Below are 21,029 nucleotides of genomic sequence, written 5' to 3' on the forward strand. Positions count from 1 at the left end.
AGTGACATAATAAATCATGTATATCTATGTTAAAATTGATACTTCATGACATTCATGAAGTTAAGCTCATCTACTTACTGTAATACCAGTAATTAAGTACCGAACTGGTGGCTTGATTGAAATCATGGGATAACTGATGGTTTCATAATTATGAACGTAATAAATGATAATTGTGGCCAAAGACCTTGACATCTGTGAAGAAGAAGAAGTTATTGTTATCGTTATAAACTCCCTACTTGGGAGGTTTAGCTCAGGAGGTAGAGCGGGTTGGCTGGTAACCGCAAGATTGCCGGTTCGATCCCCGGCTCCTCCTAGCTGAGTGCCTGGTGTCCCTGAGCAAGACACCTCACCCTAATTGTTCCTGACGAGCTGGCTGTCGCCCTGCGTGGTTGACTCCGCCGTCGGTGTGTGACTGTGTGAGTGAATGGGTGAATGTCAGTCATTACTGTAAAGTGCTTTGGAGAAAAGCTCTATATAAATGAGGACCATTTACCATACTTATACCTTCCCTAGAAGAGCTAATCAAACTGAAGGGAAAACAGCAGGATTATTGTAATACTGTTATGGGAAAAGATCAGACTACGGCTGGATCGAGAAACGGTGAAATATATACTTTGATGAAGCTGAGTTTAAAAACATGATAATCTTCTAGAAAGTCCAGAGCGGCGGCTGCAAACCTCAGCTCTATCAAAGTAAGAGATCAGGACTGAAATACAAAGCGAGCGATCTGTGTTCATAAATACTTTCTCCTATCCTGGATGTATTATTCAACAAGAGGATCATGCACCAAGATAAACCTTGTATCTGGGAGCTGAGGCCTCATGCCCATGCTTTTATTAAAGTTAATCTGCCGGCGAGTCGGGGCATGAATGGCCTCTTGTTACAGAAATCCGAAGGGGTTGTTTTTTCTTTCCTGCAGCTCAGGGGGGGATTCAGGGCAGGGAAAGGAGCTGAGAAGCCCCTTGAAAGAGCTCTCTGTTCCCCAGGAATGCCTGAAACCCGTCAGCCCACTGTACACCACAATCGGTACCCACACACAGGATGGTTGGATGATTGGGAGGGGGGGTCTTCAGGTCCTTCCAGCCTCACCGTTCAGATGATGTGAAGCTGGAAATGTTTTTTTGTTTTTTTTCTGTGACTGTGGTCAGGTCAAGGTGGGGGGAGGCGGCGCTTCTAAACTTCACACAGTCGGTCTTGTGTTATGATTCTGAGTGTGTATCTACCTGCTAATTGTGTGTGTGTGTGCATTTTAACAGGGCGTTAAAGGGGACCATGGCCTTCCCGGACTCCCCGGCCCTGCTGGTTATCGTGGTCTGAAGGGCGACAGGGTAAGTGAGGGCAACGGCCAAAACACAGAGCAGGGCCTGATGGCAAGGGTTGCCAGGCAACCAATTATTTATATGAGCCGATGTCAAGTCAAGAGTGAGGAGCCCAAAATGGTCAAATCTTTATAGTCAACACGTGTAAAAGTACTATGTAACATCATTACTGTGAGAAGAGAGGCTGCAGATATATTTGGTTGATAAATATTAATTTTGCTCGTCTCATTATGTTTTCCTGCAGGGTGCAGTTGGTCTTGACGGCCCAACGGGAGACCAGGTATGCCTCCTACGTTGTGATGTCACAGCTGCTATTAAATTAAACGGAGTGTTGAGTCGGAGCCAAAAAAACAATGTGTCCTGCATTTTTATTTCAGGGATCTGCAGGTGACGAAGGAACGCCCGGAGATCTCGGCGAGATGGTGAGGGATCGAAATGCCTGCTTTCATTTTCATGCAGAATCTGTCAAATTATTAGAGGAAAAAGTCGGGTTCTATGAGATGTAAAATGTGAATGAATGAACAGATTTCCCTGTCAATACAACCGTCTTTATTTACACGTGTACGTTTTCATCAACAGGGCGATCGAGGAGAAGCGGGAGAAAAAGGATCGGTACGTTCACCTAAACATCGTAGCATCGCTACCACAGATACGAAAAGTCTTTAAGGTTTTGATCTGGTTGCTTTTTTTAAAACTAAAATAGCTTAAAACAACAAAGAAAATACCTTTTCCTTCTTGTTTTGAGACCCTTGAGAGCAAATGTTGGACTCTGTCGCTCTCTTGGGTCCCCGATCCCACGGCCGCGTAACAAAAAGAGTAAACGAGATATTTAACAGTGTGCACCCTAAATGTTGGTTTCTTCCTGCTGCTGTTGGTTACAGACCGGCCCACCAGGAGAGACGGGCAACAAAGGGCCTGAGGGTGGCCGAGGGCAGCAGGGCAAAGAGGGCAAGCTGGGCCAACCGGGGCCACGCGGCATGCAGGGCGACATGGGGGTCCCGGGCCTGCCGGGGTCACAGGGACCAGCGGTGAGACCTTTTATATTCCAAAAAAGAGGGTTCCACAGAGGATTTCATTGGCATTGTCCAACATGAATTACAGAATGTTCTGGGAGTGTTTACTTTCATACAATTACATATGGTTTTCTGAGGCAGCACCGTTTGCATGTGATGTTCATCAACAATGTTTGTCTGTTCAGGGAAAATCACCGACGGACACACACATCAAACAAGTGTGCATGAGGGTAATGCAAGGTAAGTCTTCCTCATCTTTCTTACCAAACTCCAACCAATCTTCTATACGTTCCACCTTTTCTTAAACATCCAACGTGTTCCTCCTGCGTCACAGAGCAGCTGGCCCAGCTAGCAGCTAGCCTGAGCAGGCCCGAGTCAGGCATCTCTGGGCTACCCGGCCCCCCCGGCCCACCCGGACCTCCGGGCCCCACTGGAGAGAACGGTTTCCCTGGACACAGCGGATCACGAGGACTACCTGGCCTGAAGGGTCCAGCTGGGCTCTTGGGTCGCAAAGGACCCAAAGGTGAGATTCAGATCAGCAGGTCTCTTTACTCTCTCCAGACAATGTTAAGAGACGGTAATATATGATATGATAGGATATGATAGGATACAATAGCATACGATAGGATACGCTAGGATAGCATAGGGTACGATAGCATATGCTAGGATACACTAGGATATGATAGCATACGTTAGGATGCGATAGGATATGATAGCATACGCTAGGATAAGCTAGCATAGGATACGTTAGGATACGTTAGGATGAGATAGGATAGGATATGCTAGGATACGATAGGATATGATACACTGTAACTTTAAATTTGAGGCAAAGAAAGCACTGCTCTCAGATTTGTACTCCCTGATTATTGGTGTAATTATTGAGCAATGGAATTGATCCTTGCTCTTGTGAAAGTCGAGCTCTTTATCATTTTTTAAAAATATATTAACCGTCTAAATTGCAAGTGTTTCTTCTGGCCAGGAGCTAAAAATATCATGTTCTTTTATATCCTGTTCTCACCCCCCCCTCAGGGATCCACCAGGTTCATGTCAATGTTAACGAAGGAACAGATGAGTTGTCAAGTCTGAGTCTGAACTCTGGCTAAATCTGGCAACTTCAATTATGTGCGTCCTCTTTGGTGCTGATTATGTTTCCTCTGTGCAGGCGACGTGGGCGACAGAGGGGAGCGAGGGCCCACGGCGAGAGGACCCAAGGGAGCGCCGGGTGCCCCCGGTCTACCAGGTAGGAGACTCCTCATGAACCAAGGAATCTGATTTTAGAACATCCTCGATATATCCGACTGAATCTAAACACCCAGCATTGTTAGCATCGTTCAACTGAGGCCCAAACAGCCTTCATCATCCACATCAGTGGGAAGAATGTCACATTTTCAATATGATTCAATATTAAAGTCCATTTTTAATACAATTTCAAGTGATGTCGTTAAAAAGAAAACATCGTACACGGAATCAAACTCAAGAAAGAAAACGTGTGGGATAATAATAATAATGCTTTGTTTATTCGTGTGCTATAGAAAACATTCATGTTAAATACTGATTTATTGTTCCTCTCATTAGTAAAACAAATGGAAGGTTTGCTAGCCCTTCGTTTAGATCAATTAGGCTAAAATTACGAGCATTGAGGCTCCCTCGTGTGGCTTAAAAGGTGTACTGCATAGAAATGTGACATGAACAGAAGAAATGCTAAATTATAAAGACGATCAGAATTATATCTAGGGTCGACCCACCGGCGGGTTTCTGCTCTAGAGTAAAGATTATGTTAAAGTCTTTTAGCCTCACATATAACCATGATGGTGTATTAGGGCCATTTTTCTAATTAATATATCACAACGTGTGACAATGCCTCATTATAAACTCGTAAATTATCGACTTTATAATCTCCTAAATGTGCAACTTTATAAACTTGACTTTTTTCTTGTAAATGTGTTCTTTTTTTCCTACCATGGCCCTACTATGCCGTCATAGATAACTGATTCAGGAAGTTTTCTTTTTTTAATTTTAACATCAACTTTCCCATTCTTTTTTTCTCTCCCAGGTGAACCCGGGCGACCGGCTTACGGCAAAGACGGTCGTGATGGACTGAGGGGCCCACGCGGCGTTCCCGGTGCCCACGGCGTCCCCGGGCCCCCCGGCACCGCCGGCGTGAACGGCTACTGTGAGTCGTCGCAGTGCGTCCTGCCGATGGTGGCGTCGCCGGTTTCTGCGAAGGACTCCAGCATGAAGGGTCCCAGTGACATGTGAAGAGGACGGGGGAGGGGGGGGGACAGTTGAGAGACTGGAGGGAGAAACCAGCACCCCATGGGAGAGCAGTCCGGTTCCGTTTTTTTTTATTTGGTGAGCCCGTATGGAAAGTGATTTTGTCCTCTTGAAGCCATCTTTGTGGTTATAAACTGGACACCAAACAGCAGACATCCGCTTTTGAAACTGCTTTTATGTTAAAAAAAAAAAGTTTCATTTTACCTCACGTTTTAAACATGTTTGCCGTTGTTGGCGTCTGTTCCGTTAACGTTAAGAGAAACGAAGAACCGCCACCACGTTGCCATCCGAGCAGCGAGACGAGTCCCAAAAGCTTTTTCCCCTGTATGTTTATGTAAATGTGTCAATACGCAAAAAAAAAAAAATTATACAGCTGGATGACGTACATTTGTTTGTGAGCATCTTTGTTGTGGGTCCACTTTGTTTGATCATTGCTGTCATGACGACTGTTGTTTCTGTGATTGGAGGGCGACGACTGGCAGTTTTATATGACTTCTTATTTATTACATGGAGGTTCAAGGTGACATCTTCGACTTGTACAAAGGAGGAAATAAAACATTTTGATAACATCTCGCATGTTTTGTATGGACGAGTAAAACAAACCGCTTTAAGAACAAACCGCGACGATCGGCAGCGTCCGGCCAATAGAGGGCGCCATCTGCAGCATTCATTAATTTATTAATTATTTTCATTCCATTATTAAAATGTGAAGACTTGCAACTGTGATTAGATATGTTCGTTAAAGGCTTCCGATCTCACTAGTTAGTTAGCTGCGATCGGACAAGATTTCGGCTCAACATCGCGATTTCCACGTAGTTTTCTCTTCAACGTTGGTAGATGGGAATTGACCAACAGCAGCAAATCATCTTGTATTTTTGGTTCTGAACGAAATCCCACCAGTCGCTAATGATTTTTTTTTTTTTTATATATATATATAAAAAGGGGCAAAAATCTAGATTTGTTTCCATTATTATTGTCGTGCTTAAATAAACCCAGACAAACCATTACTTAGAAAAACAGGATCAGAAGAAAAGTCCACTGCTTGTTGCATGAGATCATTTGAGATGCAGCTGAAAGCTCTGGGAAAAAAGAATTGAGATATTTCTACTATTTCCATATTGAACCATTAAAAATCACCACCCACCGACTCGTAGTTTTTTTCAGTGTATCATTTAATGTACTCTCACAAGTTGGTGAACAGGTACAACTTTGTCGCTCACGGTACTAAATCACACATCCATTGATAGTATAAATAGCCAACCTAATAATAATAGTACACATTTTTCAAATACATAAAATCATCAAGTATCCAAGTCTTAAGTTACGGACATCAAATAAAAAGGCATACAAAATATCGCAGACGTTGGAAGTCCAGTTTGAAGCAAAAAAAAAAGAAAAAGAAAAAAAAAGAAATCACATTTTGGACATGGCAGTTAATTAGTAAACAGAAGTTTCGATTTGAGAAGGAAAAAAATACGAGTTCCTAGACTTTCAATTGACAAATATTGCAACGATTAAGCATTTCATATTAAAAAATAGTTACTGAAAGGGCATAAGTGAGTGTAAGACTTCCTGCACAAGACAAAGGCAACGATTTCTTGTTTTTTTTTGTTGATTTTTTTTTAAATTGTTGTTCCGAGTAGAAAAATGAAACACCTTTTCCAAATGCCAGCGGGGGTCGTGTCCCGCCTCCACTGCCTTCGCTCCGCTTCGATTGTAAGGCATTTATGGATGAAACCATCTGATTTGAAGGAAGGCATACGTCTTTCTAGTCAGTCTTGAAACAGAACCACTAAAATTTTAAACGGGGTACATAATTTCGCTCACGTTTTTTTTAAGTCGTTTTTTTCTCAGGCGACGTTAAACAACCCACCGGCCAATCGGAAATCTTTGGGCTGCGTTTGCAGAAAAACAAATTCAACATCTTACAATGACACACAACTCAGCGCTGCCCCTCCTTAAAAGGGCTGTTTTTTCTTTGTTTTTTTCAGGGCACATGAAGAGAAAACACGGTGATTCCGGTTCACACAACTCATTTTTCTTTTCTTCTTTTCAACGCTTGATTTCGAAGCTGGAGAGGGGAACGGGACAATCTGAATGACCGAGCACGGTTTTTTCTTCCAAAGTAAAACACTTCAACACGACGACTAAGAAAAACAAGCCTGCCAGGTGATGATGAGCTAGCTAGGTTGAACTGAATGGGGGCGGGGCTTCAGGGGTTTGGCTCTACTGGATGCAGCAGTTATTGCGATGGCCGTTGGAATCTTTGAAGCGCAGGCGCATCTTTGGACGATATTTCTCCAGGTAGAACAGCTGCTTGCTGTTGAACGCTCCTCGACGCTTCCTGGAAGAAACATCAGGTCAGATCAGTTCAACGGAGGCCGTCGAGGCGATACGACCGTAGTGACAATAACGCTTAAAAAGATGATCGGTTTCACGTTAATGATTGGATAAATCAGACTCTCAGGTCCTTTAAAGGCGGATTCAGACCTGTAGTTATATATGTACACACACAAACAACCAGGACCTTTGGTTTTACATTCGGGACAACGCAACAGAAACGCCAGAATTTTGTGGGATGTTTAAATGTCCCAAATAGTAATCATTTTAGACAAGATAATTTGATTGTCTCATCTGTGACGCAATAAAAAGATATGTTTCTTAATAAAATGTAAAGCGATTCCGTTTTAGTGACATTTAAAAAAAGTGGTTTCCAGCATATTTTGATGTATCGGGATTAAAAAAAAGAAATCATACATCGCTATTCTTTTTTAAAGGGTAATCCTGATATAAAATGTTCACATGTCTAAACAGAGGTGGGTGATATGATGGAAATATACAATTAGAGATTACATCAGTTTCCTGTCTGGATTTTACTTCCATGACGTGACTCTCTCTCTCGTTGACATCGAGGTGGTGGATAAAGCTGCAAATCACTGCAGACGACAACTTTGATGCAAAATTAATTTAAAAATCCAATTTTTGCCATAATGTCATAAAAGTTATTTGGTTTATCCATTAATAATTTCAATTTATGTGTTCATAATATTCACTATATCAAGATAATGGATTGTTCTTGCCACTTTCTACAAAATCCCAATATAATTTCATCATGTGGAACCTGAATACATTTTCCTCTGACTGAGTCTCTCATGTCTCCTACATCTCAACTATACACTGATCCGAGTCGCCCTCCCTGCTTTATGGACCACCATAAGAGAGAAACGTCGTCACAGATACACTGCCACAAGTGTTTTGTGTCTATTACATAGTCTGTCCACCAGAGAGCACTGATGAGTTCATCTGTCAGCTGTTTAAGTGAATATAGCTCAGTACACATCCTGGTAATATAAGCGATGTCTAAGAAAAGTTTCTGTGTTTATGTTAAAAGAAAACCATGACTTAAAACAAACCTATCCGTTTCACACTGGTGATAAAACAAAACAAATCATGAAAAATGTGTGTTTCATTTTATGAGACGTGATATCTCAATACAAGGCTCAACGGCCAATTCATAATAGTCAGCCAGTAATACCTCCTGGTCTCCATGGAAACACAGTGAGTTCATACGTTTCCAGTGCGAGTAATAAACTGTAGTTGACACTCAAATTCATATTTTGAATAGCACTTGAAAAAAGTGAGTGCAAAAGTCAGGATTTATTGGTTTTTAATTTCTACCTCTACCTTCCTTTTTTAAAATAATCGGCATACGAAATTTGCAGTAATCGAAACAGCTGCGGAACAAATGACACTGTGATTTGTGCAAATTAATGACACTCAAAATACGAGTGCAGGGAGGCGGAGTAAGAGAAGTTATCGATATTTAATTTAATAATTATCAGGGTTATCTTCGATATTGGTACAATGCGACGTTCTTCATGAGTGTCTTACTTACTGTCGAATGAACTGGACAGCATCTTCGTATTTCATCCCACATTCGATCAAGGCGAGCGCCACCAGAACCGGAGCTCTGCAGGGAACAACGGCAGCGGGTCCGTCAGTTATATTTCATTTCACAAATTATTTATCCAACTTTACATACACATCAAAGTGAGGCACAATTGACATTTGTTTAAAAAGGAATGGATTCTAATAACTCTACACAAGATAATTACTTTCCAACTATTGTTGGAATAACATTATTCACCATTATTATTATTATTATTATCCAAACAGATTAAACATCTTCAACTTGCTCATTTTACTGAGCCAAAAGCCTATAAATCAAAAGCATTTTTGATTGATAAATGACTTGATGACAATTATAATGGTTTTCCCGTATCAGAGAGTGTAAAAAACAGAAGGAAGTGCTCCATCAGCCGCATCCTGACAGAAATAAATCCCATGTAACATATGATCCTGTGTGATAAGAACATAAGACTCTGATCTCCCACCTCCCCAGCCCGGCCACACAGTGGACAGCGACGCAGCAGCCGGGCTCCTCCCTGAACTTCAGCTTCAGCAGGTTCAGCCAATCGTCCACGATCTGGTTGGAGGGAGGAGCGCCGTCGTCAAACGGCCAATCCTGGAAGAGAAGGAGGGAAATTATGTCATCTGTTTCTTGGAAACAAAAACAATAGAAGTGTGAGGGCTGAACCATCTGCAGGAAACAGGAAATGGTTCTATCCATCAGTGTCTCATTGTATTTAAAAATATGTATTTGCTGGAATACGATTAATGTAAAGTACTTAATGCAAGCGAGAGACGGAGAGTTAGCTCTACCCAGCATGCCGTGCAGCGGAGTGACCATATTTGGACTGTGGAGGAGCGACGGGTGGATCTAGAGCATCTGAACATCATGCTGGATTGAAGAAGACTTGAAACTAGAGATTGAGACCATAAACTCATGTTTACAATGTTTACTGAGATAATACATCAAGAGAGAAGTAGGACCATTTTCTCATAGACTTCTATACAACCAGAGAGGAGTCGCCCCCTGGTGGCCAGCAGAGAGAAGTAGGACCATTTTCTCATAGACTTCTATACAACCAGAGAGGAGTCGCCCCCTGGTGGCCAGCAGAGAGAAGTAGGACCATTTTCTCATAGACTTCTATACAACCAGAGAGGAGTCGCCCCCTGGTGGCCAGCAGAGAGAATGACAGCTTTAAGGACCTTCAGAATGACTTCGCATTTCAGAACCGGAGGTTGCCTCCTGGTAATAAATTACTACCCATAAATATGTATCGGATTAGATTTAGATCGATCATGAACACAGTCTGATTTTTTTGGACCGGCAGTCTAGAAAATCACTAAATCAGAGGAAGCCGTCAGCTCAACATCACGTCTGCACTTAGTCCGCTATGAGGTTTATTTATGGCGCATTTGAGGTTTAAAAAAAAAAACTCAACAACCTGCATCTGGTTTTCTCATCGACAGTAATGAAGGAAATTTGCTGGACTGGGACTCACCAGAACTTGGATCCCCTCTTTCACCACCAGAGTGGCATCATAGGTGGCCTCGCAAACCCTCACGACGGTGGTCACGCCATACTTCTTCAGCTCCTGTGAAGATGCACCGCAGGATTTAAAAGAAAGTCATCGCAAACATAAGCAGACAAGCGATACACGCTTTATTTTAAGTTTCAAAACATGTCTATTATCAAAGTTCATCTTCTGCCGTTTTCATTATCGCCCATATTCAAGATATTTCTAATGCATATCATCTTTTATGGCTTCCCTAATATGAACATTTCATTTAATCACTGTAAAAACTAAACTTGTAAATGCCCCTTGAATCTGGCTGAGCAAATTTAAACTTGCAACCAATGACAGGGAGGCTCACCTCGATGAACTTGTTCAGGGTGGCGTTGGTGGGATTGTGGGTAATGAGGAACCTCATGTTTTTGTAGGTGATCTCCACGGGGGCCGGTCTGTTCATACGAGCCATTGTGACGACGTAAAACAAAACAAAAATAATAACAAAACCCCAAAATAGTCTTCCACAAGGTAAAAACACTAATGTAAACACTTGGTTAAACTCGGAGGGAATGTCAAAACGAAAAACGTTCCGGCGAGCTTCTAGAAACCCGGGAACAGAAATCCTCCGGTCTTGGCAAAAAAACAAACAAAAGGCTGCGACGGGTAAAACGTGGAAATTTAAGGAAGTTGACGGCCGAAAAAAAAGGGCGGACAATCAGAACTCAAAACCCTCTCCCTCTGGAATAAAAGAAAAGAAAAAAGGAAGGAGGAAAACGAGGCTGGTTCCACCTTGATTCTGGCCAGGCGGAAGCCGACGAGGGCAGTGTGCAGCGGGTGGAGTTACCCCATCCAGGCCGAATTGTCGCTGGTTCTGGGAGGCGTCCCGGTCCTGCCAACTTGCCGGGGTCCCTCCTGTGGCTCAAGTGCGTCGGTTCGATGGCGAGTTTGGCCGTTCACTCGTCTGCATAGGCAGCGTGCTGAGCCTGGCAGTAGTCCCCACTGCCCTTCAGAAACTCCATAAATGTGTGACCCAGAACACCACAGAACTGCTGCAGGACACAAGGAGGGGGGGGACACAACGGGGACACAACGGGGACGGGGTTAAAAAACAAGATTATAAAAAAAGTACAAACACAGAGAGGGCTTCTGGTGATGAACAGCCTACTAGAGGTGCACTGAAACTGGGATTATCACTCATTTATCAGCCTGCAACATTGTTAGTCAGAATGGAGGGGGGGTCAGAGTGCCTCTGAGACGTCCTCAGAGGAGGAACCAGGCCAGACCAGGAGAGACCACCTCAGTCGGCAAGTTGGACCAGAAGGTCACTTTTAAAGACATGTTAGATGCACGACCCGCCAAAATAAAAAAGAAGAAGATAGAAAGCTCATACGAGGACGCTATTGTACGCATCGACATCGTATACGATGCACGGCAATGAGCACTTTCACGATTTCATCCACTGGAAATGTGTGTGGGGGACTTTGGGGGTCATTTTAATTTAAAAACACCAAACAGCTCCAGGTGATGTAGTGGTTTGTAACTCCAACACCACAAATACCTGCTTTAGGAATAAGCTATAGTCCTATTTCGTTAACAGGTTCATGCTATTTATTTTGAGAATACGATATTCAACATAGCTGCAATTAAGGATTATTTTTTAAATATTGATTGATTTCTTGATTCATCTTTGTATACGACAGCAAATTGTGAATAGAGCCGATAACACGTTGCCAAAGGTTTTATTTCCTCTGACCAACAGTCCAAAGCTCAAATTTGCTCAGGGATGAGGAAGAAAACTAGAAAATATGCACAGTCGATTGGATTTTCTGTCCATCGACTCACTGGAAAGTCAGTTATCAACCAAAAATATATATTAAAAAAATGTTAATCCTGCACTTTAGACTCTCATAAGCTGTGACAGACACGCGTCATATTTAGATTTATGCCTTTAGAGAACAAATCACTGGAAAAACAAAAACAGATTCAACAACAACCACAAATAATCACTTAGCTGCAGCTAAACCTTTTCAGAAAAGGGATGACATATTTGGTTGGATTTCAGACTCTGGCAGCAATTATTTATTTGCAGAGCTGCTATTTAATGTCTCACAGGAAGCAAGAGAGACCAAACGTACAGCGTACACGTAAGACGACGTCTTTAGGTTTCTTTACGTGGTTTTAAGAATTTCGTACACAGCCACCACACAAACCTGCTGGAAATAAACTGTAAGGTTACGATAATAACCGAGGAGCTCTCTTTTTATTTTTATATTAAAACCTATTACACTTACCAAAAAACTGTCAGTGGTTTAACAACAGCATGCAAAATTAAAAAAAAGATCAAGCAAGGCAGCATCTACCAGGGCTGTCCCGATTATCGGTATATTCAGCATTTTTTATGGCTGTGTCTCATTTTTCTAAAGCTGATTTTCTGATATAAGTTCTATTTTAAAAATGCCCTATTTTGCCTCCGATGCCGCCGCTGTCTGGCCTTTATTTTAACTTCATAAAACTTCAGGGAACAATTTTATTTGTTCAACTTCATAACAAAACTGCTGACAGTTCTGTGAATTAAACGTTTGAAGTTTTGTGTTATTCTAAATTTGGACACCTTGCACTGCAGACAAATATCTGTTATCGGCCTGCTGGATTAGTAATAATCTGTATCGGGCCACATCGGTCAGCCTCCTTACCATCTACTACCTAGTCGGGGGTTCGACTCCCACACCAGACAGGTGTGTGTGTGTGTGTGTGTGTTGTTTTTAAGGGAAAAGAATAGAAATGAGTATGTTATGTAAATCACACTGCAGCAGCAGTGTAACATCTTACCTAACGGCTGCTGGGCTACAATAGGAAGGATGTGTCATGTCTGACATCTAGGTCATATCTGGGAAAGCTTAGCTCAACATGAGGCCTTCAGCAGGGTTTTATCATGCAGTCTTGTTATTATCATCATCATAATAATACATTTGACTCTGAAATGTATTTTGTGTGTCCTTTACACCCTTAAGAAGGCTGTAACTGAAGGTCTCCCTTAACTGGACACGTTTCTCCTCCATCTTATGCTACAAAAAAAAAAAATAATAATAAAAAATAAATAACACTGAAAAGCAAGTCCGGCTGGGAAACGGAGATTTAGTAGAAAATCATTTACAGGGTGAACTAAAAAATGGCAGCTGAGAAGAAAAGAAAAAATGTTTAAACAAAGAGGCATCAAAGTGGTGATTTAACCGGATGACATGTTGTTGCGTTACAAGGCAGTAAAGTGTCCTTTGTGCGCGGACGGACCGGGCGCCATCATATCACGGTTAGCGGCCTTTAAAGGCACCGAGGGTGGGCGAGCTACACGTTGCTTCGACGGGGGCGAATGCTACGCCTCGTTGAGGGGGGTAGCTGGCGTGGAGGGAGGGGGGGATTCACAAAGAAAAAAAGGTAATTTATACGTAGATTTATTTTATTAAATTCACGTAAGACTGCGTCGTTTTTTTTTATCCGACAGAAACTTCCCGAGTAACTAGCGCCGTGCTGCGCATCCCGACAGCCTCTTCACAACCGTGACGAAAAAATAAATAAAATCACACACAAACGTATCACTGCGCTTCACTAACCGGGACAAAACACCCCGTACAGACAAGCTAACGCAACCCGTTAAGTACGACATGTAATACATAAAAGACATTCAGACGTTTTTGTGCCCCAGCAAGGCCGTGATTTCCAGGCCAGCCGGTTAACGATAACGTACGTGATTCACAACACAAACCCGTTTGGATTTAAACACACAAAATAAAACAAGATGGCAGCCACACACACACACATTAAAAAAACCAACCACAGAACTTACTGGAATATGCTTACTCATTGAAGATTGTAGCTTAATCATACAGCCGGTCCTCAGAAAAAGGTAAAAAATGTGAAACGGTTCTCCACCATACAGTCGTTCTGTTTCTCCGAGCGGAGCCGAAATCTCCTCCTGATCCGCTGCGATGATGACGCCGCCGCCGTAAGGCTGGAGAAGAAGAAAAAGAAGAGAGAGACGAGGCCAGCTTCCTGTCGGGGGACCTTCACAATAAAACGCCGATATGCCAACCGTTACTCTGCACAAACAAATATTATTCAAATACATAATACTGCAGTATATACTGTATAGTAAAATATAAGCCCAACCTTTAACAGCTGGACTGCATTAATACTTATGATGCATGGTAAACGTTACAGCTTAAGTGATCAAGTCATTTTAGTAGCTAATTGCATTGATATTGACGCTATTAACGGTAGCGTGGGTAGCGTGGTAGCGACCTGTCAATCAGCAGGTAAGCCCCGCCCCCTAAAGCATCCCCTGCTTTCTGGTCTGGTGGACTCTAAATGGACCATAATGTACTAAATGAACATCATGCTGGATTGAAGAAGACTTGAAACTAGAGATTGAGACCATAAACTCATGTTTACAATGTTTACTGAGATAATACATCAAGAGAGAAGTAGGACCATTTTCTCATAGACTTCTATACAACCAGAGAGGAGTCGCCCCCTGGTGGCCAGCAGAGAGAAGTAGGACCATTTTCTCATAGACTTCTATACAACCAGAGAGGAGTCGCCCCCTGGTGGCCAGCAGAGAGAAGTAGGACCATTTTCTCATAGACTTCTATACAACCAGAGAGGAGTCGCCCCCTGGTGGCCAGCAGAGAGAAGTAGGACCATTTTCTCATAGACTTCTATACAACCAGAGAGGAGTCGCCCCCTGGTGGTCAGCAGAGAGAAGTAGGACCATTTTCTCATAGACTTCTATACAACCAGAGAGGAGTCGCCCCCTGGTGGTCAGCAGAGAGAAGTAGGACCATTTTCTCATAGACTTCTATACAACCAGAGAGGAGTCGCCCCCTGGTGGTCAGCAGAGAGAAGTAGGACCATTTTCTCATAGACTTCTATACAATCAGAGAGGAGTCGCCCCCTGGTGGCCAGCAGGGAGAATGCAAATTTAATTTCACATTTCAGAATCAGAGGTTATCTGTTATTTAGTGTTTTCTTTTCTTTTTATACCTTCCCATTATTTTTGTGTCCCCCAGCCATGGATGACGCCCCTTACGCTTTATTTTGAAGAGAAACATGAAGAACTTCCGGTGTTTCCTGTATTGAATTGTCTCGAACTTGATGCAGCTCTTTAAAACCCCACCCTGAAAAAACTGTGGGGGTGTTCTGCCCAGACGTCTTTCTGCCTCCATGCTGCACAGGTCAGGCATTACTGCTGATGCCTTGCCCTTTAACCTCCCGGAGCGACCACGTGGACTCCGGTAAACATCCAGGGATGAAGAGGCGACTGAATTTTTTTATTCAACCATCAAATCAAATTCCTCCCCAGCAGTAAAAGCTTCAACCACTGTAGACTGACTCTTTATTCAAGATTTACTGATATGAATAGCTCTGTTCTAGTAGCCTATAATAAACCTATGACCCTTCATTACTATTCAATTACCCTGTTTCAGTGAGGCGTTGACTCATCTTTAAGTACATCATTTGTTATTAATTCAACCATATCACACAATCGTCAGCAGTTGGCTTGAAGTTTGAGACTGAAAACGTCCCGAGGAAGACTGTGTGATATGATAGAAAGCTCCAGAACAGTGGACTAAATGGCCCTTGGTGGTGAGATATGTCTTATCGACCAACATTTGACGTGTTAGAAAGTTTTATGCCGATAAACTGAATTGACAGAAGTCTGTGAGAAGTTAAATTAGAGCTGATTTTGAACTTCCTTAAATAAAACACGGTGACGGCCGTGATTTCACCCAGACAGCAGCTCTTTGCTGCACAAACACGCACACACACACACACACACACACACACACACACACACACACACACACACACACCGTCACCGACGGCAACCCTTTGTCTCAGTTTTCCCCTCACGGTCGCATGTTTTTCATCTCTCTGGAATAAATACTTTTGCTCCCATATCTTTCTGGAAGCACCAACAGAGCTGCTGAGCTCCGCAGGTTCACTTTGCAATGACACAAAAGCAACTGTGAATTGTCCTCTGCGGGCAGCCAATGAGCTCAAAGCAGCAGCAGCAGCAGCAAGCAGCAGCAGCCGAGTGTCCACCAGCAGCGGCCGGCCGGTGCCAGTTTCCAGCCGGACACACACACACACACACACATGCAAAAAAAGAATTTTCTAATCCGTCACCATTGTACCAATTGTCTATAAAGATTCATGTGCGAGTGAAGCTCTGCCTTCACAGGAGGGCTATCAAAGTCCAAAACACACTTCATGTAAGAGTCCGAACAAGACATGAATGACTCGGAGGACTTCAAGGTAAACGACTCCAAGTCTAACCTTTTTTAACTGTTTTCAGCGACCGAGGTGTGAACGGATGCAGCACCGACCTGGTCTTTGAGGGGTTATCACAGATTCTCTTCTTTCATGTGAACTTGAGCAGCTCTTACCGTTCCTGTGTGTTTTTCCAGAGCAGAAGCAAAGACCAGATCGATGGGACCAGGATGAGCCTGGGCAACAGGAAGGGAGTGAGGGTGACGGGGAGACGTGCACCTCCCGTGGACTGGGACAGCGGCAGAGGTGGTCCATCCATCGTGCACTCACCCGCCTGCACCCCTTTACCTCCAGACACACCTACCCTGATCTCTATCGGGCCCCTTCCTCTGAGGCCTCCAGAGCGAGCCGATGATCCCGGGATGGACGCCGCTGCAGCTGCCGCCGGGGAGGACTGGACCACGGACGCCTCCTCTCGAACAGGATTGCCTCACGGCGACATGGGCGTCCCCCGGCAGACCATGGAGGAGCTGAAGACTATCCTGAGGGACAGTCCTTTGCTCAGCATCCGGGGAAGGGATGATGGGAAGCCTGGGAGTCCTTATACATACCTCCATGGAAGCAGCAGCGGTGGCAGCAGCGGCGGACGGCAGGTCGATGGAAACCCCAACAGGACGTTCAGCACCTTCAAACCCCAGTCTGACGCTTCCAGAAGGGGGCCCAGGTTCAGGGATAGCACATCTATTCAGCAGCCTTCCGGCGTGGATTCATCCAGCTCACTCAGGTCTGACGCCAACACAAAAAGGCCGCCTGGCGTCGGGCCTCACTCACATGCAAACTGGGGCGAGGCGGGAGCTTCTCACACAGGTCGGTGAAGCTTTTATAGATAGAGATGAAGTCATATCTTCTATTACAACGTCAAGACTGAGCCAAAGTCATGTCTTCGTCTTTTTTTTCAGACTTTATTTCGTTTTACTTCCTGTTTTAACTTGGACCTGACTTGGATTTGATGATTGGATATTGACTTTGAATTTGGAACGATTTGAATCAACGGTTTATTGACATTTTGAGGTTTCACCATCGCAGCCGAACCGATGCTGGATGTTTGCGGCCGATACCGATACTGAAATGATAGCCTGGTCAGAGCTCGTAAGCTTCAAAATATGACGTGCTACGTAACGCTGTAGTGTCTGCTTTCACTTCTTACATGCATAGTGTCTTTTCAAAATAAACTTCTTCACAGGAAGTTAGGGTTAGGCAAAAAGAAAAAAGTTTAGAAAAAGAGCGGCTAGCGACTCATGTGAGTCGTATGGCCAATGACTCATGCAAATAATGACTGAAGTGACAAAATGTCAACTTTACTTTTAGTTTAGAGAAACAAACAGTCGTTTCCTGGACGGAAGTCTAGCATGATTGAAGTTAACTTCACTTACTGGTGACCCACCTGAGTCACATGACTACGACACAAATGATTCCCTTTACTAACACCTGAATTGGCAAATCGTCGGCGTTCACTTTGGTCTGTCCGACACAGATCTTTGTCTAAAATGGGACACTTTGGAACTTATTTTGTCAAATGTTTTTTTGCAGATATTTGAAACTCTTCATTTCCCCGACAGATAACGGAAACGAGACTATCGAGATCTTCGGGAATCAGAGGTTCATCGGAGCCATGGAGCAGATCAAGCAGCAGATCGCCAGAGAAAACATCACCTTCGTGCGTTTTGAGGCCACCGACCTCCATGGGGTGTCCAGGTCCAAGACGGTGCCGGTCCGCTTCTTCCATGTAATCACCCCATCCGTCCATCTAAAACCACTTGTTGCACAATATAGAGAAGGATGTAGCAGAAATGTGTTTCTAGAACCTAAATGGGAGCCGAGGCAAGGAGGGAAGTAGCACTTCTTCGCTGTGCGGATCTACTCCCTCTGTTTGTACCTTTCTCAAAAAAGCCTTAGGCACATAATATTCACAACCAGCCTTTACTCTCAAAAAGAAAGTGGTATTTTACCCTAAATGTTGAATTATTGCTTTAATTTTTGCATCCACAGGAGAAAGCGGTTTACGGGGTATCGATGCCGAGGAGCTACTTGGAGCTGACCCTGAGCCCGAAGAGCAACGAGGTGGACAACGCCAACGCCGCCAACTTCAGCAGCGACATCCTCCTGATCCCCGACCTTTCGACCTTCCGGGTCTTACCCTGGGCCGAGCAGACGGCGCGGGTCATCTGCGATCCCTGCACGGTGACAGGAAGCCCCCTGCGCACTTCCCCTCGCCTCATCGCCAAGCAGCTCCTGGGCCAGCTGCAGAGCCTCGGCTTCTCGCTGCACTCGTCCTTCACCTACGAGTGCTGCGTCCTCGGCACGCCGGACCGCATCGGGCCCAAGACGCTCCTGTTCCCAGCCACCACGCTGCTCAGCAACCACGACCTGCCGTTCTTCCAGCAGCTGGTGGACAGCATGTACTGCATGGGCGCCGACATCGACAGCATCGCGTCCGCGAGCGGCCCCGGCCAGATGGAGATCATCCTGAGGCCGGAGTTTGGGATCGCGGCGGCGGACAGCGCCTTCACCTTCCGCACCGGCATCAAAGAGATGGCTCGCAAGTACAGCTACATCGCCAGCTTCTTCACCGACGACGGGCTGTACAACGCCGGCGTGCTCTCTCACAGCTTGTGGGACGCCAACGGGCGACGCAGCCTCTTCCTCAGCGGTGAGAAGGCCGGCGAGCTCTCCGAGATCGGCAGGAAGTGGCTGGCCGGGCTGCTCACCCACTCCGCCGCCCTGAGCTGCCTGATGTCGCCCGGGCTGAGCTGCCGGAGCCACATCGCCAAGACCATCAAAGACCCCAAGCGGATGCTGTACGCCACCTGTGGCTGCAACGACAACAGCAGCTCCTTCAACATCAAGTGTCACGGCGGGAGGGAGACGCACATCGACAACAAGCTGGGCTCCGCCATGGCCAACCCGTACGTCGTGCTGGCCGCCACCGTGGCCGCCGGTCTGGATGGCATCAGGCGGAACCTGAACTTCGACGGCGGTCTGAACAAAGCGCCCAGTCAGCAGAAGGAGTTCGCCGTTCCCGTGAAGCTCGACGACGCTCTGGAGGCGTTGGGGGAGGACCACATCATCCGCAGCACGCTCGGAGAGCCGTTCATCCAGTATTTCATCGCCATGAAGAAGTTTGAGATCGAGACCCAGGAACTGGATGACGAGAGGAACAAGTGCCTTGAGTACTTCATCTAGAGACCCTCCTCCTTTTAGACTAATGAGAAACAACACTTCCTCCTGCCACACAAATAAAAGGATGAAGCTTGAAAAGCTTTGTATTTTATATACATTATATTGATACCTTATTATGTTTATTATTATTATACAAATGGAGTAGATATTTTTCCAGTTATTTCAAAATAAAGTTCTGAATCCACCCTCGATGTGCAATATTGTTACTGTGTGTGTGTGTTTTTATTAGTTACAATACTGATGCTGTTAGTCTTACTAGTGTATTAAGTAATGCGATACATTATGAATCAATATAATAAAATCAAGGAAGTGGCCTGGAGTAAGTATGCTACATAAGAAATCTAAAATATACTTCAACCCTGATGCTGAAAAAAATGGTCTCTTGCCAGTATTTACACTTTCTGGTGTGTAATGACCATTACAACCTCTTGGGGGCACTGTTGCTGCTATTTCCTGTAGTCTGAGAGAGGTTTCTCTCCAAACCTTTACCAAAAAAAGGCACAAATGAAATCCATCAAATGCTACTACGATGATTTTTTTTTACATTTAAGCTAATGTTTTCACAGTATATGCTTTTATTTACGGTTTATATTTCAGATGTAGAAGGCGTTTAAGGTAAAATCCACATTTTCACACGTGGCTGAGAAAATTATATAAAGTTCAGTAAGTTCACCAACTTTATAAAAAAAACAATCAATCTCGTGTCAAAATCCTTTTAAATCCATTTAGTTGCGGTTCCGGAGCTTTCGAACATATCACATGGTCATGTCATTGGAATTCTTTTTTTTAGCACTTTCAGGGCACGTTTTACGTTAGCTACTTATTGTAGGATATATGGACATGACCTTAATCATTTTTACGCTAGCTACTTATTTTACCATATTTGGACATGCCCTCAATCATTTTTAAGTTACTGACTTATCTTACGATATATGGACATTCTCTTGGTTATTTTTATGTTAGCTACTTATCGTAGGATATATGGACATGACCTCAATCATTTTTAGGTTTGTGACTTATTGTACGATATATGGACATTACCAAAATATTTGTTATGTTAGCTACTTATTGTACGATATATGGACATGACTTTGGTTATTTTCGCATTGTCAACTTATTGTACGATATATGAACATGACCTCAATCATTTTTACGCTAGCGACATATTGTACGATATATGGACATGACCTCAATCGTTTTTACGTTAGCGACATATTGTACGACATATGGACATGACCTCAATCATTTTTACATTAGCGACATATTATCTGATATATGGAAATTACCGGCCCTGCGATAGACTGGCGTCCTGTCCAGGGTGTACCCTGCCTTCGCCCAATGACAGCTGGGATCGGCTCCAGCCCCCCCGCGACCCTGAATACAGGATAAGCGGTAGAAAATGGATGGATGGATGGATGGAAATTACCTCAATCATTTTCCTTTAGCGACTTTAGCAACAACTTCTCTGTGTTAAAGCGACACACGTTTCAAGCACGAAT

General features: G+C 44.0%; 4 protein-coding genes across 5 annotated transcripts in view; 2 read left to right on the plus strand and 2 right to left on the minus strand.

Annotated features, from left to right (window-relative positions):
• The window catches only part of col9a1a (collagen, type IX, alpha 1a), a 14,837-nt gene extending 9,662 nt beyond the window's left edge, over positions 1-5,175 (plus strand). Inside the window, exons 24-32 of the mRNA XM_084001926.1 lie at positions 1,257-1,328; positions 1,564-1,599; positions 1,697-1,741; positions 1,899-1,931; positions 2,201-2,347; positions 2,518-2,572; positions 2,667-2,855; positions 3,495-3,572; positions 4,386-5,175. Of these exons, the coding sequence (XP_083858052.1) occupies positions 1,257-1,328; positions 1,564-1,599; positions 1,697-1,741; positions 1,899-1,931; positions 2,201-2,347; positions 2,518-2,572; positions 2,667-2,855; positions 3,495-3,572; positions 4,386-4,591 (861 nt within the window). The 3' untranslated portion in view covers positions 4,592-5,175. The remainder of the gene's footprint in view (positions 1-1,256; positions 1,329-1,563; positions 1,600-1,696; positions 1,742-1,898; positions 1,932-2,200; positions 2,348-2,517; positions 2,573-2,666; positions 2,856-3,494; positions 3,573-4,385) is intronic.
• A 569-nt stretch (positions 5,176-5,744) lies between these two features.
• Positions 5,745-10,531, minus strand: ptp4a1 (protein tyrosine phosphatase 4A1). The gene is made up of 5 exons (XM_084001941.1): positions 10,388-10,531; positions 10,015-10,107; positions 9,001-9,131; positions 8,502-8,576; positions 5,745-6,950 (listed from the first exon to the last, which is right to left on the minus strand). The coding sequence occupies exons 1-5, from the start codon at positions 10,490-10,492 to the stop codon at positions 6,833-6,835; spliced, it is 522 nt and encodes a 173-aa protein (XP_083858067.1). The 5' UTR covers positions 10,493-10,531; the 3' UTR covers positions 5,745-6,832.
• A 306-nt stretch (positions 10,532-10,837) lies between these two features.
• LOC311008349 (uncharacterized protein) lies at positions 10,838-14,020 on the minus strand. The gene is made up of 2 exons (XM_084001955.1): positions 13,865-14,020; positions 10,838-11,072 (listed from the first exon to the last, which is right to left on the minus strand). Exons 1-2 carry the CDS (start codon positions 13,901-13,903, stop codon positions 10,977-10,979), a joined length of 135 nt encoding a protein of 44 aa, XP_083858081.1. The 5' UTR covers positions 13,904-14,020; the 3' UTR covers positions 10,838-10,976.
• Positions 14,021-15,209: 1,189 nt separating this feature from the next.
• On the plus strand, positions 15,210-19,570 carry lgsn (lengsin, lens protein with glutamine synthetase domain). 2 transcript variants are annotated; one of them, XM_084006730.1, is made up of 4 exons: positions 15,210-15,311; positions 16,488-17,157; positions 17,910-18,076; positions 18,340-19,570. In XM_084006730.1, the coding sequence occupies exons 2-4, from the start codon at positions 16,521-16,523 to the stop codon at positions 19,531-19,533; spliced, it is 1,998 nt and encodes a 665-aa protein (XP_083862856.1). In that variant the 5' UTR covers positions 15,210-15,311; positions 16,488-16,520; the 3' UTR covers positions 19,534-19,570. The 2 variants fall into 2 exon arrangements, with proteins under 2 accessions (XP_083862856.1, XP_083862855.1); XM_084006729.1 differs by lacking the exon at positions 15,210-15,311 and adding an exon at positions 16,266-16,335.
• Positions 19,571-21,029: the final 1,459 nt, after the last annotated feature.

The sequence above is a fragment of the Eutrigla gurnardus genome (assembly GCF_963514095.1).
Source record: "Eutrigla gurnardus genome assembly, chromosome: 3".
In the NCBI taxonomy this organism is placed as follows: domain Eukaryota; kingdom Metazoa; phylum Chordata; class Actinopteri; order Perciformes; family Triglidae; genus Eutrigla; species Eutrigla gurnardus.